This window comes from Scheffersomyces spartinae (genome assembly GCF_019049425.1).
Source record: "Scheffersomyces spartinae strain ARV_011 chromosome Unknown scaffold_12, whole genome shotgun sequence".
NCBI lineage: Eukaryota > Fungi > Ascomycota > Pichiomycetes > Serinales > Debaryomycetaceae > Lizanozyma > Lizanozyma spartinae.
Genome location: NW_025065059.1, coordinates 14,946 through 29,143, shown reverse-complemented (window position 1 = coordinate 29,143; position 14,198 = coordinate 14,946). Strand labels below are relative to the sequence as shown.

The window sequence follows — 14,198 nt, the reverse complement described above, 5'->3', positions numbered from 1 at the left end:
TTCCGCATACATTGAAATAAAATATAGACAGTCTTTACAATCAAATATGGCAAGAATATCTAAAAATGTACGAAGGGTAGGAGGCCAACCACAACAGTCGCGTCCAACAACCACAAATTCAAGCACTAGTGTACGAGAAACGGGTTTATATCGAAATCAACCAGGTGATACCATACGACCTAATCCACGAGCAGCACCAGGTGGAGGAGGTCACCCCAGGAAACCTCATAGGTATCGTCCTGGCACTGTTGCTCTTCGAGAGATTAGAAAGTTTCAACTGACCCAAGACTTGTTGATACGAAAGCTTCCATTTGCAAGGTTGGTGAAAGAGATTGCTGAGATGTATATTGGGACCAATTATGGGTTACGATGGCAGCTGAATGCTATTTTAGCGTTACAAGAAGCGTGTGAAGCGTATTTGGTCCATCTTTTAGAAGACACTAATCTTTGTGCCATTCATGCCAAAAGAGTGACAATAATGCAAAAAGACATTCAATTGGCACGTCGTATTAGGGGTCGAATCTAAAATTATATGTAGAGGAAGATACCTCCATTATCATTTGTATTATTGTATTAAAGAGGTTTTTGTTAGAACTAATAAATTGAGTAGCCTTATATTTTTAGTAAGGAGCAATACAAGAAATTGGTGTACAATAGGACATGTTCCACTAATCAACGCAGTTCCACATTAGTGTCTGTTATTTATTGCTTGCTGGGCATTAGTGAAGTTTACAGCCACAGTAGCAGCTACAAATGTCACATGGTAAATAGCATGGCACAATTCAATACTTTACAGTGCAGTGCAGTTCGGCAGTATAACTTACAAGGTTTTAAGGGGCTTGATAGGTTTGATCCCGGACAGGAATAGTGATTGTTATACAAAATTTGCTAAACAGATTTGAATGATTAACCCCCTAAACTTCCGAACGCTGGTGAGAACTTTTAGTGGCACTTTCTAAAAAGGAGGGGTATGTTGTATATGGAATTCCTCTCTGGATATTTGGCCTGACAGGACAAGGCAGGAAGGGCCGGCTACAAATTCATGAATACCGGATGTATAACTGCTATATATGGAAAGAACTGTATTACATAAGTAGAATAGGTCACAGGTCATATACACCTCCAGCCCATAAACATTAGACGTCTTTGTTACTAAGAGCAATACAATACAAATTATCTGAATGCAATAACAAAGGGCTGGTTTAACTCAGGTGGTCGTGTTCATCCAGGTATGTTTTTATTTTTTGCTGCAGGCTGGCTATTGTCCCTTTGTGATTTGCTAATCCCCTTATCCATGCATCCACGGCTGATTCCCTTATTCATTCGCCATTAGGAAACGGAGTGGGATACCGGTCGAACATAACTATAATAACTATTATTACCTCGAACGGAACTCACCCCCACGTCCGGAACCGCACTTGACATTTTCTCCGGTAAGTCATGACATTCACCCTTCCGATTCTTTTCCTCTAACAAACATTATTAATTGTCACACGCTTATTTATACGACTTTGACGTTTTCCCTCGTTGTTAACCCTTTCCCCAGTCTGGTACTTGTGCCACCTTTTTAATTGCGCAGGTCGCTACTCCTATTGTTTTGAGGAATAGAAAGGAGTGAAGGTGAAGCAGGCTCGTTACACAAGACTAAAAAATTTGATTGACGATAAAAACTATAACAGAAGATCAAAAGTCACAAGTTTGATAACCTGTTAAAATTCTTTCTCTCTTTTCTTAATACTTGCTTACGACGTTTCCTTATCTGTAAGCACGCTTCATATATGTTATGAACTATGGCTGGAAGGAGAAGATTAGTCTATAGACAAGATCCTGACGGCATGTACCGTGCTCGACCTGAAGTGCAGCCAGCGGAGACTAAGTCATCCAAGAAGGGGTCAGTATTGGGGACAGCACCATCACAACCAACTCTAGATAAGCCGGCTGCTGCTCCAGTGGTTGCACAACCTAAATATATGGTGGAACCAGAAGATAATGAATTGATTACGTGTGAGTTCAAAGTACCTAATTGGGACCTTGAAACGGATTCTCCAATAGCTCCTGAACCACCAACAAGCAAGTCAGCAGAATTTGTTGTCCCTGCTGATGCTTCTACGACAGCATCAGCAGCAAGAAGGGATTCTCCACAACGAGAATCCAAGGTTCCCTTGTCATCTCCAGTTGCTGCAACTGCAACTTCTACCGTCCCATCTTCACCTATTGCACACACCAAAACAGTCCCAGTATATGGTGATAATGGAGTTTATCTTGACCTTAATGCACCAGGTTCCCCGGTTCTTGAAAGCTTTTCTGCCGTATCAGGTCAACATGATTTGAAAACATTACTCTTGGGTGGTGTCTTGGGTTTTGTAGTTGCACATTTAAAGCTTCTCTTACTGTCTCATACAAAAGATATAGCTTCAACTATTAAGATAGGGATACTATTTACTCTTCTTATTTTAGCTTCTTGTGGGTGGATGGGTCTTATCACAATGTCTGATTTGCTTCTGTTGATTTCAAATGGTCGTTCTTTGATATCTTCCACGATTTCAGGAAAGAATAGCCAGGTAAATGCAACTATAAATCCTATTGTTCCCGAGGAGATGCATAACAAAGAGGAGAAACCAGAAACTATTAAGATATTCGAAGCTCCGGTAGCTCAGCAACAGCCACCAAACGTACAAGTACCTTTAACCGTTCCTGTTTCAGCTTCCAATCTGGTTGATCATACCGAACAACCTCAAGAGAGATTGTTTGTAGTTCCTGCAACTGATAGTAACTCAGACCACCACGATAAGCTTTCCGTTTTAACGGAAGAATCGATACCAGAAAAGTCATCACAACATAGCAGACCCCGTGCTCGTTCGCTGTCTCCAATACAACAAAAAAAGCATCGTCCATCGAACGTTTACGTCAACATTACTCCTTACAAAGCAACTCCACGTAAAAACTCTGATCAGAAACCTCAAAGTCTGGGACTTCCTCGTTCTCGATCAGCTGCTGAATGGCAACCAAGACTCTCTGCTGCTAGCAATGGATTCAATCCTCCGCCATTTGCGCGGACTCCCAGCGGAGGAATTCCCTCTCGAGTTCATTTGGTTCATCATTTGAAAGACAGTGCCCCTCTCCATCGCCAGTCGATGGATAACTCAGCGATTCAATACAAAAAACTTCCTCCAGAACCTGATCACGACGAAGACCCGGAGGACCTTCCTTTCATCAATAAGGTGAATTCTCTAACCAGTGAAGAATTGAAACGTATGAATCGTGAACGTCGCGCTTCTACTGAAATGAATCTTGGAAGATCTATGTCTAATGCTAGCAAGCGGTCAACATTACAAACAAGAGCAAACTACACAAAGTTTGTTTCTAATGTTCCAGAGATAGTTCAATATTAAAGAGACATTACTTTTTTAATGCATTTCAATTCTTTTCGAACTTAATTTTTTTCTTTTATATATCTTTTTTAATTTTTTTTACTTTCTTGTGGGTAAGTAGGTTTTTCATAATCATTGGAATACAAAAGTGTGATATTTAATTCTGTATTAGAAATTACTGTATAAAGCTAAGAATTATTGGAAGTACATTAATCATTACTTACTGTAAATATTTCACGTGCTAAATCACGTGCTACAAAAAATTGAACTTACAAAACCATCACAAGCACAACATGACCAAAGCTGCAAACAACTAGTACTTTCATTAACATCAAGATCATCATATTCAACATTATGGAAGAAGAGTTTTATACACCAAGGGCTCTGCGAACATACAAAGATATAGTTGATTATTCTTTCCATACTCCGCTTCAAAGACTTGGAGATAAACCAGTTGCTATTGAACAATTGGATTCCAGAAGTAATTGCCTTAGCAATACCACCAATCTTCCGGTGCTTGAAAGTCTTCCAACAAATCAAGCGAATGAGCATACATATCAAGTTAATTGGCTGGAAGCTAACTCACTATTAGGAGATCGCATTAAGCATTTGAGCCAATCAAATCAAGATAATAATAATGTTACGGGGGGAATATTTTCCAGCACCCAACAAAGTGAGCCAATATACTACAAGCCTCCGTCCAATAGGGATGTCCAGTTGGGTGTGAAAGAGTTCCTCCCACCAAACTATTCTTCTAGTGATCAGTTCAACAAAGTACCACTTTTTGTCAAATCATACAGGAAGAGAAATGGTACCAACAATAATGAAGTCATGAGCAAGGCAGCTTTGAACGACGACGTAGAATTGACTGACAATGAAGATGAATCATCATCAAGTCAACCCACAGGTGACTATATAGCGCCCACAGTGAAAGAAGCGTTAATGTCTCAGGTTGATACTCAACGTCAAGTGAAAACAATAGGGCTGACGATTATCTTTGCTCTCATGACCAAACTTAGTGGTAAAGTCATACAAGCCATCACAGAATACGATCCAAAAAATATTTTGATCTGCTTATACATTTTAAGTGCTTACCAAATACTATTAGCTGGATACGAGTTGTTATTTCGTTGTCGCAAAAGTACCACCTTTTCACTCAGTTATAAACAACGACAGCTCTTGGGTCTTCCACTTGGGAATATCAATGTTGATGCTGACGTACAGGACTTTAAAGATACTGCGGAGCTCATGCCAATTAAAAGCGACGACAAGACGAAATCTATGCCGAAATATAAGAAACTGCAGATGCAATATTTAAATCCTTCCATAGGGCTGGGGACCACGTCTGGTTCATCGAAAACTATGCTAGCAACGACTATAACTAGTGGAGCACCAGTGCCTCTGCAAATTTTGAAAGAACACAGTAAGCAATTCAATCTACCTGTTCCTCAAAACATCAAGACCCGTTTCAATCTGAAGTTCAAATTACTGTTTGATCCAAAGAATACAGAATGATTACATTAAGTTGGTATCAATCACTTGATAGTGAGGCGAAAATGCTTGATGCTACTAATACATGTTTTCTTTTTATTTGGCTATCATGGCCATTGCCTTACGTCTTGTCACCTCTTAGAAACTTAGCATACTACTAATACTTTTACTAGCAGTTAAAAGTATCTGGTATGAATTATGAACTAATACCATATTAGGAATATAAAGTCATACTTTCAATGGTTAGCCTGCATGTATTCTGATCACGACTGAGGCGTATTCGACGGTAACTTCCTAATTGAGCATAACATTGGGGTTACCCGGATGTTCGTACAAAAGTATATAAAGAATGCATCTCCCACTTTTTTGTACGCCCTGAAAAATTTTGGAAGGATTCACTGAAAGCATTTTGTGTCACTGCAAAAGTTTTTGGGGGACGCACGACGATTTAATAGGCTCAGTATTCGTCAGCTAGGAAGTATAACATTATTAGAAAGGATTTGAAATACCAACTTCTTTTCGTTTGTTTTACCTTTTAACTCCTGCTTCAAAGGTTTAAAATCACCGTGCGAGTTATTCCTTCAGCTCTATTGTCTCTCTTTTTCTCTAGTTGTTCATTTACTTTTTTCTTTTAATATTTGGGTTAACATTCTGGGTTTTTTTATTCTTTTCAATAGTTCTTTCTTATCATTTTAGTTTGGGGATACATTAATTTGTTCATCTCCTTTATCAGTTTTCATAGATCACACCAAAAAAAAAACCTTTAATTCTTCAGAGATTTAAAGCAAGGCAGTTCAATTTCAATTTCCAAATCCACAAGTCACATAAAAGTCAAATATCATTATGGATTCATTGAATTTACCAATCAACCCAACCAACCCTCGACAAGCGAAGGAACTCACCCGTCCAGACTCAATTTTATTGCCTAAGAACTTGAAGGATCAAGTCAAGGAGGAAAGCAATTTCGCAAGCTTCAAGGAATCAACTGGCGATGATGGTGAATACAAGGAGATTGATGTGAAGAATGACATTGACGAACCCACACAAGGAGACGATGATGGTGGAATATCTGGTATCGTGCCAACGTTACAGAATATTGTTGCCACAGTTAACTTGGATTGTCGATTGGATTTGAAAACAATTGCATTGCATGCCCGTAATGCCGAATATAATCCCAAGCGTTTTGCTGCTGTGATTATGAGAATCAGAGATCCTAAGACAACAGCATTAATTTTTGCCAGTGGTAAGATGGTTGTCACTGGTGCCAAGCTGGAAGACGATTCCAAATTGGCTTCAAGAAAGTATGCTCGTATTATTCAAAAATTGGGTTTCAATGCCAAGTTCACAGATTTTAAGATTCAGAACATTGTTGGTTCATGTGATGTCAAATTTCCTATCCGTTTAGAAGGTTTAGCATTTAGCCATGGTAATTTCTCTTCGTATGAACCTGAATTGTTCCCTGGTTTGATTTATAGAATGGTGAAACCAAAGATTGTGTTATTGATTTTTGTTTCCGGAAAGATTGTGTTAACTGGTGCCAAACAACGTGAAGAGATTTATGCAGCGTTTGAAGCCATTTACCCTGTGTTGAGTGAATTCCGTAAATCTTAAAACCGACAAGAGACTTTCTTACCAATAACAACAACAACAACATATATGAATATCATGCCCACATTAATAATATACCATCACATACTTTGTACCATATAGATCATGTAAAATAAAAATCAACATCGTTACTTTGATACCCACTGGAAGAATGAGCACTGATACTCACCCAACTCTGATGAGTTCAGAACGTTTCTAACTTTCTTTGGACAGCACCAGAACTTTTTACCTCTTGTTTTAGGATTTGAGAGACTAGTGCGTAGTTGACAACTGAGTCCATGATTGCAATTGGGTGGCTTACCTAGAAGCGCGTCACTTATCTTCGTGATTGAGTTTATAGTGGTTTTGGCTTCCCCTTCTGTTGTTCCCACAAACAAAGGAGAGGATTGAATAAAAGGAATATCATTAGTCATTGATGATGATGATGATGATGATGATGATGACGAGGATGCTGTTGCTTTTGAAGGAGTGTCTGACTTTGAAAGAAAACTTCCAATTGAAAGTTGAGTACCATTTTGTTTCTTTCGGCTAACATACACCAATTTAGACCTTTTTTGTTGGGTATCAACTGTTTCAGTACTTATTGTTGTTGTTGGAGCTACTCTTTTCCTACTACCAAACAAAGATGTGATATCTTGATGACGGGAAATATTGTAGTATTTATTCATCTCCACATCCAACCACGACTTATTGTTATTATCTTGGGTATAAGATGCTTGCGGCCACTCAAAGTCGGTGAAAAGAGGACAATGATCTGAACCCATTAAGAAGGGCCAGATCCCAGCATTAGAAATGGGCCAACTAGCCAGTGAAGAAAGAATCAAATCAATTCTAGACCCATAGTTTAATTGTCGGGCACCCGTTAAGGTGTTCCAAACAGTATAAACGTTTCTCTTGCGGCCTATATGAACTCTAGTGGTATCAAATAGACATTGAGTAGGTTTAGAGTAATGGGCCTGGAATTGTGGAGCAGGAATCACGTAGTTGTTAAGAAGTTCTCTAGCCTTTGTTGAAGATTTGAATTCAAGACACGGTTGAAGGAAGTCCAACTCAAAAGTTGGTGAATCATTTTTGCTATTATTGTTCTTGACTGTCATGGAAAGAGATTCTGCATGATCTATCAAATCAAGACAAACATTAATATCACCCATTAAAACCACCAGTTTCCCCAATTGTATCAATGCATGGCATCTTTCAAACAAGCAAGTCAAATATTCCATCCGGAACTTCTCACCTTCTTCTGTTCCCATGGAATTGGCAGGACAATATACAGCAATGACCACACACCCATTCGCTAATTCTACCATTATACATCTACCCTCATTATCAAGTTCCAAGTATCTGTCATCATCTAATACCAGTGGATAAGCACCAATACAACATTGTTGTGGTCTTTCACGGAACTTTTTGCCACCACCTGAAAGACGTAAATGGCCAGTGATTCCCTCTTCAGCTTTAACAACCGGTACACCAAGGGACTTTTTGACAAACAATCCTACTCCAGAATAACCTTTCTTATATTTCGGGAGTGAGACAAAACTCCAGTAATCTGAACTCAACAGTTTTTCTATTTGAGAAAGCTTAAGTTCTTGCAATGTGACTATGTCACCGTCTATATGATGGAGTACATTATCCAAGTTGTTCAGACAATTAGTCCAAGGGTAGTAACTATAGAGTGTCTTTATACCATTAACATTGAAGGTTACGAAACGAACAGCATTTGCATCTTTTATATCTATACGAGCTGCTGCAGATTGTTGCTCCGATGGTTCTATTGAAGAAGTAGCCATAAAAAAGTCATTGCGGATCAAGAAGAAAATGGAGCGGTTTGCAGTGAAAAGTGCTTACCCGAAAAATATGTTCTGATTTACCGAAATAGGAAGTGGTATGAGGCAGCAGCTAGAAGAAGGGCAGAAGGCAGGCAGGCACTGAGGCAGTCATACATACAGACATACATACAGACGTACATACAGACGTACATACAGACGTACATATAGACATACACTTATCAACATGCACATATCAACATGCACATATCAACATGCACATATCAAAACCCCATATATGTTAGTTGCACCTATTTGATTTCCGCTATATGTCCGGGTAACCTTTTGACTATCGCACAAACTTATCTTGCTAATCCTGAAGCTTCATCAGAGAATGTAAACATCACTAAAAGATCTTGAAGAGCAACCCGACCAGCCCACACGAAAAAAAAAATAAGATATACGTTCCATCGTGATTACACTCATACAAATCGTATATAATGGTACATTCATCATTACTGGCATTCCACCATTACCGTCTTTAGAAGTAGATGGAACATGGTCTGCACCGACGTTCATTAATCTATTGGACAAAACGCGTCTCTCTTCAATGCTAAGGAAATCAGAATGAAATGAAATAAAGGGATAGGAAATAATTTCATCTATAGGGTAGCTGTATGGTAGCGTGCATTGATGGGGTTAAGTCGCGTGTTTTTGTGTATATCGTACTGTTAATTTTTTATTGTGTCACCCACCAGTGTTAGCACTATCAAATTGAAATGTTAGATTAAATTTATGCCACAATCTTTTCCCATAACGTTCGTAGAAACCTTAATACCTATCACATTCAATCCAATTCGGTCATTCATTTAATCAGTTGTTAAGTCTTAGAAAGTTCCTACCCAGTCCAATCATGTTGCTCGATTCGGAACAGTTTGCGGATTCTAGCCCGTTCAAAATGTCCCACCCTGTAAATTATAATTTACCCAACACCACTTCGGATTTGCTTAAATTCCAATTGCAACAACATCACAAACTAGAACGTCTTGAGAAGAATAAAGCACTCGATGATGGAGTCAACTCTGTTGGCCAAGAGTCTGGGCCTCTATCCGGATCGGATGGTTCTGTTGGGGTTAGTGGTGGTGGAAGTGGTGCACATCCCATATTGCACTCATCCAATGTTCTAAATGGTTATCTTCAAGCTAGTATAGATACAGGTAATTTGGCCTTCGATCCCGAGACTAGTTTACCTGGTCTTTCTGATTCTCCATCGTTTGATGAATCTACTTCTTCATCTGATACGGAGGTTTCTTCCTCGCATATGAATACTACTAATGATACAACAATAAACCATTCTACGAAAGTGCCGTTGAAAGAAGATGATGTCTCTATTGAGGCATTCATTGCGCAAGCATCTAGTAAACCAAATTATCTTAATTTCAAAGTGTTGATGGAGAATGCTATTTTTGATGTCTCAAACATCAACCGAAGTTCAATCTTACCTTTCCATTTGGTCAAGTCATTAAAACTGTTGATTGAGGATAAAAAGGAATTGAAAGAATATCTTTTCTCCAAGATTAATATTTCTCATGAATTCATTAATGATATGATCTTGCATCCTTCTAATTCATCATCATCATCATCGTCCATCCCATTCCACGAACCAGGGCTTCTTACAAAAGTCATCAAGGCTAATTACAAATTACAAACTGAATTAACTAAAGTCGATCAAGAATTGGAAACTCTAGTTAATAAATTGAACAACCATAATTTAGCATGTCTTCTATTGGGATATATGGAAGATATCAATCTCTCTTCGGCTTCACACTCTGGAAGTATTTCGATGGATGAAAGAGGCCATTCTAATATATATGATGGTGGGTTAACATCAGCTCAATCATATAAATCATTTGATGAAAAATCTTCAAGTGTCCCTGTGAATAATTTTTCTGATGAATCTCCTATTAAATCATCAACAAGAACTATAACTACTCAACCTTCAGCAGGTACAACTCCTACTACTGCTTCCAATCTCTACTTTGGATCTCCATTGAGAAGACACCAACAACAACAACAATTACAGAAACAACAGAATGATCGTCTGGTAGATAATTTGTTGAGTTATATTGCTCTGGTTGCAGCACAGCATAGTTTTACATTACCTTCACCACCTAAGGGCGCAGATTCTACACTTCCACAACTGCTTGAATGGGCTCAACAATGCTTTGAGGCTATTTTGACCCAACAAGCACAAACACAAGCACAAGCACAAGCAAAACAACTTCCCACACCTCCAGCTACAACAGGTAATGAGACAAATAATAAGGTTATTACTGATTTGAAAACAGCATTGAATGATTTACGGTTTTCCCATGAGTATCTAACCAAAGAATATGAATACGAACGAGAATCTTCTCATAAGACAATTCAAGAATACCGTCGTAAATTGATAAGCTTGGAACGGGATCTTCAGAAATCAAAATACCTGCATAATCTAACTGCTTCAAATGGGTTCCAGGGTGATAGTGGTAAAAAATCGATTTCTACTTCTGCATCTACAAGTTCACTTTTAGGTCCAAGTGTTGAATTGGTTGTGAAAGATCAAGAGATTTCAAGACTAAGAAAAGAATTAAATCAACTTAAAATTGAAAAAATCGATAATAATAGTCAACCACCATCCAACTTACCACTGCCATCTTTAAATGTTGTTCAACTGCAATCTGTGGATGATCTTGGATCAGTACGGTCCAATGATGGTTCTGTTTCACCCGTAGGTGGTCAGCAGTTAGCAGGAGCTTCACTTTCTAGTGGAATTCTTCGTAAAGAATTCAGAAAGATCGTTAGTGATATGCAAGATCAATATGAATTAGAATTGAGTCAAGAAAGACTATTAAGACGACAACTTCAAGAAGAATTAGATAAACGCTGAAGATTATTGCTATGTTCAATGTTGTATGGTTACTGTATGTTCTTATTTGTACTATTTTAATATATATAAACTATTACCAATACTCGTTACTTAGACTAATGCAGCTACACTCCTCCAATTTTGTGCGCTACCAGTGAGGTGCGCTATCGTGTATTTGTAGTGATGCTGCAAATATCATCGCGTTAGTATTTAAGCTACACTCTAAACCACTACTGTTATCATCACAACAACAACTATATGAGTGGCGTAAGGCGAAGTGCTAGACCAAAAAGCAAAACCAAGTATTACTTTGATTTCCTGGAACAGAGACAGGAGAAACATATTGCCAATGAAGCTGAACCTACCAATGACAACTCCTCCATAGAATTACCAAGTAGTCCTGTTCGTCCTGAACGCCATGACGAGGATAAGCTTAGTGAGAACACCAGTGCTTTAAAAGGTGTAGAAGATAACCTTCTGCAGAATAATGATACTGCCAGGCAGAATGGTAGTGGTGATATTACTGCTCATAATATTATTGATCATAATGTTACTGATCACACTGCTAATACAACTAATATGAGAAAACCTTCCACTAAGGTCACTACTAATCGGATCCAAAAAATGGTGCGGTCAGCTGTTCCAACCCAGAAGGTGGATGTCAACCGTAGGACTGTCATGTTTTCCAGTGACTGCTCGGAAATAGATACTACAATAAGTAGTCCTGTTAGAACAGCAGATAAACTTCACAGCAAAGTCCAAGGCAAAAGTACCTTAAATTTGAATATGAAACTGAACATGATTGTGGGTTCTTCTTCATCTCCCATAAAGAATACAAATTTACTACTGATACTGAGTGATGGTCCTTCGAGAATTCCAAGTGATTTCCCAATTGATCCAAATGATCACCATATTCCGTTTATTCCATTAGATACTTTCCAAAGCGCTTATTATGAAGGTTCAACAGACAAGATAAATCCACTCACAAAGAATGAGTTGCTAATTCATTCATACATTCTTCTCTCGGATCACTTCTTACAAAGATCTCGTGAATCCTTGTCTCAGAACGGCATTGATGAATATTATAGGTTAGTACAATTGGCAATAGTATGCCTTAGATTGCTTCTTGAAAAGTATCATCATGTATTAACTCCCTATTGGGAACTGTTATTGAATTATAAATTAGCCAAAATATACGTCACCGAGACAAATAACCGAGAATTGGCTGAAGAATGCATTCATAAGTCAATAGCCACTGCATCCCGAAATAAGCTTTTATTACTACAATTTGTAGGGGAGTTTTATCTTACAGATATCTTAAATCCTAAACATCCAAAGGTTTTAAACAATTATATTAACGATAAGATTTCTTTTTATACCCAACTAAAGTTTGATTGCTTTTCAAACCTTTTTAAACTTAAAAAAGTGCAAAATATGTTACTTGAAAACCCTAAAACAGGTATTGCAATATTACAAACTATAGTTAAAGATGAAGCTTTGGATTCAAGTACCAAGTGTCTTTGTATGCTTTATCTCGTTAGCCTAAATCTATTCAGAGGCTCTACTAAAATTGCATTTTCGAATTTAACTGAAATCGATCAACTACTACTACTTGATAACTTACCTCCTCAATTAATTGCTATGAGAGATCTTTTAAAGTTACATTGTTTGATCCAATTGAACAATACTAAAGATTTACTACCTCATGCTAGCACGATGATGACCAGTGTGAATCAACCACTGATGTTTAATGGATGGAACCACGACGGTACTTTCTCAATTCTGTTGCCTGTTGATATCGATGGTCAACTTCTGGTAGGTGGTGAGTTCTCATACAATGTCCAATGGCTTTCACCTATGGAATACATTCTTTTGACTTATTATCTTTGCGGAGTTATGCTGTTATCATTCAGACAACCAACTCCGTTCTTCAAAAATGCATTAGACTTGGTTGATAAAATTAAACTGCAATTACTTGATTCTGATGTGGGTATATCTTTGGTCCATTCGAGTCGTTTGCTAATTCGGTACAATTATATTATGTATAACATCAATTATTACCAAGTTTGGGAAAGATTCTTGAACAATGATTTCGCTCATATTGATGAGTTAAACTCCTTTATGCTCAAATATAACAATGGGAAGTTTTCAGAGGAAGAATTACACATTTACAAGGTATTGATCCCCAAGATCTTTTATTTATTCGGAGTATATTATCATCTGCATGGAGATTTTGGGGCTTCCAAGTATTACTTTTTGAAAGCTCGTAATGGTTCGTCATCATTTAATAGTGAAGAAACCGTGAACGATAATTACAAATCTATTTCTCTATTAGAATTGAGTTTGGGAATAGGATGTACCAACATTCAGCCTTTAGGAGAAATGAATGAAGTTTTCATATACTCTACAATCCATCTAATGGTTCTCAATCAATATGAGTTGAATCGCTATACAAAAACGGGCTCCTTTGATAAAATTAATAAGTGCTATAAGATTTTTACAATGTTGAACAAGGATTTGAACATTGGAGTTGCTAAAAAGGAGGAAGAACCCAATGGTGTTGTTGAAACTATGATTTTAAACGGCAACCCCTTATTGCAAATGACGCACCAAGTTCTTCTGATAGTACTTCAACGGGAAACTGTACCAGATCCGTCGTTACTGAAGGCATTAATGAAATTCCATCGAACAAATTATACATATTTGGATATTCTTGTGCTCTATTTGCAATTGCGATTCAGTACAAGTGTCAATCAGAAGCAAGCATATCTACTTAAATGCAAAGAAGTATTAAACCTGAAAGATCTTCTTCCTACAGAGGGAAGCCAATTAGTATTGATCTTCATACTAAAAGAGCTTATCATTGATTGTGAAAGCACGGGGAACAAGAAAGGACTTGAGGAATACCAAAATTATCTTAGTGATTTGGAAAAGACTTTCAATTCAAGGCGTGAGATTATAGAAAGCTTCTTTGATGGAAACGACTAATAAAACGAGTTAAATTATCAAATGTTAAACTAGATATACAGATGTGATATTCTTGAAATCATGAAT

At 37.7% G+C, this 14,198-nt stretch overlaps 6 protein-coding genes across 6 annotated transcripts; 5 read left to right on the top strand and 1 right to left on the bottom strand.

Moving 5' to 3' along the window:
- Nucleotides 1-1,790: 1,790 nt before the first annotated feature.
- KQ657_000713 (uncharacterized protein) lies at nucleotides 1,791-3,392 on the top strand (the record flags this gene model as incomplete). The annotated part of the gene is made up of 1 exon (XM_043191543.1): nucleotides 1,791-3,392. The coding sequence occupies one exon, from the start codon at nucleotides 1,791-1,793 to the stop codon at nucleotides 3,390-3,392; it is 1,602 nt and encodes a 533-aa protein (XP_043048850.1).
- Nucleotides 3,393-3,725: 333 nt separating this feature from the next.
- Nucleotides 3,726-4,886, top strand: KQ657_000712 (uncharacterized protein; the record flags this gene model as incomplete). The annotated part of the gene is made up of 1 exon (XM_043191542.1): nucleotides 3,726-4,886. The coding sequence occupies one exon, from the start codon at nucleotides 3,726-3,728 to the stop codon at nucleotides 4,884-4,886; it is 1,161 nt and encodes a 386-aa protein (XP_043048849.1).
- Nucleotides 4,887-5,705: 819 nt separating this feature from the next.
- TBP1 (TATA-binding protein) lies at nucleotides 5,706-6,473 on the top strand (the record flags this gene model as incomplete). Its single annotated transcript, XM_043191541.1, has 1 exon — nucleotides 5,706-6,473. The coding sequence occupies one exon, from the start codon at nucleotides 5,706-5,708 to the stop codon at nucleotides 6,471-6,473; it is 768 nt and encodes a 255-aa protein (XP_043048848.1).
- A 125-nt stretch (nucleotides 6,474-6,598) lies between these two features.
- Nucleotides 6,599-8,815, bottom strand: APN2 (DNA-(apurinic or apyrimidinic site) lyase; the record flags this gene model as incomplete). Its single annotated transcript, XM_043191540.1, has 2 exons — nucleotides 6,599-8,241; nucleotides 8,773-8,815. The coding sequence occupies 2 exons, from the start codon at nucleotides 8,813-8,815 to the stop codon at nucleotides 6,599-6,601; spliced, it is 1,686 nt and encodes a 561-aa protein (XP_043048847.1).
- Nucleotides 8,816-9,149: 334 nt separating this feature from the next.
- Nucleotides 9,150-11,165, top strand: PEA2 (Pea2p; the record flags this gene model as incomplete). Its single annotated transcript, XM_043191539.1, has 1 exon — nucleotides 9,150-11,165. The coding sequence occupies one exon, from the start codon at nucleotides 9,150-9,152 to the stop codon at nucleotides 11,163-11,165; it is 2,016 nt and encodes a 671-aa protein (XP_043048846.1).
- Nucleotides 11,166-11,402: 237 nt separating this feature from the next.
- On the top strand, nucleotides 11,403-14,132 carry KQ657_000708 (uncharacterized protein; the record flags this gene model as incomplete). Its single annotated transcript, XM_043191538.1, has 1 exon — nucleotides 11,403-14,132. One exon carries the CDS (start codon nucleotides 11,403-11,405, stop codon nucleotides 14,130-14,132), a length of 2,730 nt encoding a protein of 909 aa, XP_043048845.1.
- Between the last annotated feature and the right edge of the window lie 66 nt (nucleotides 14,133-14,198).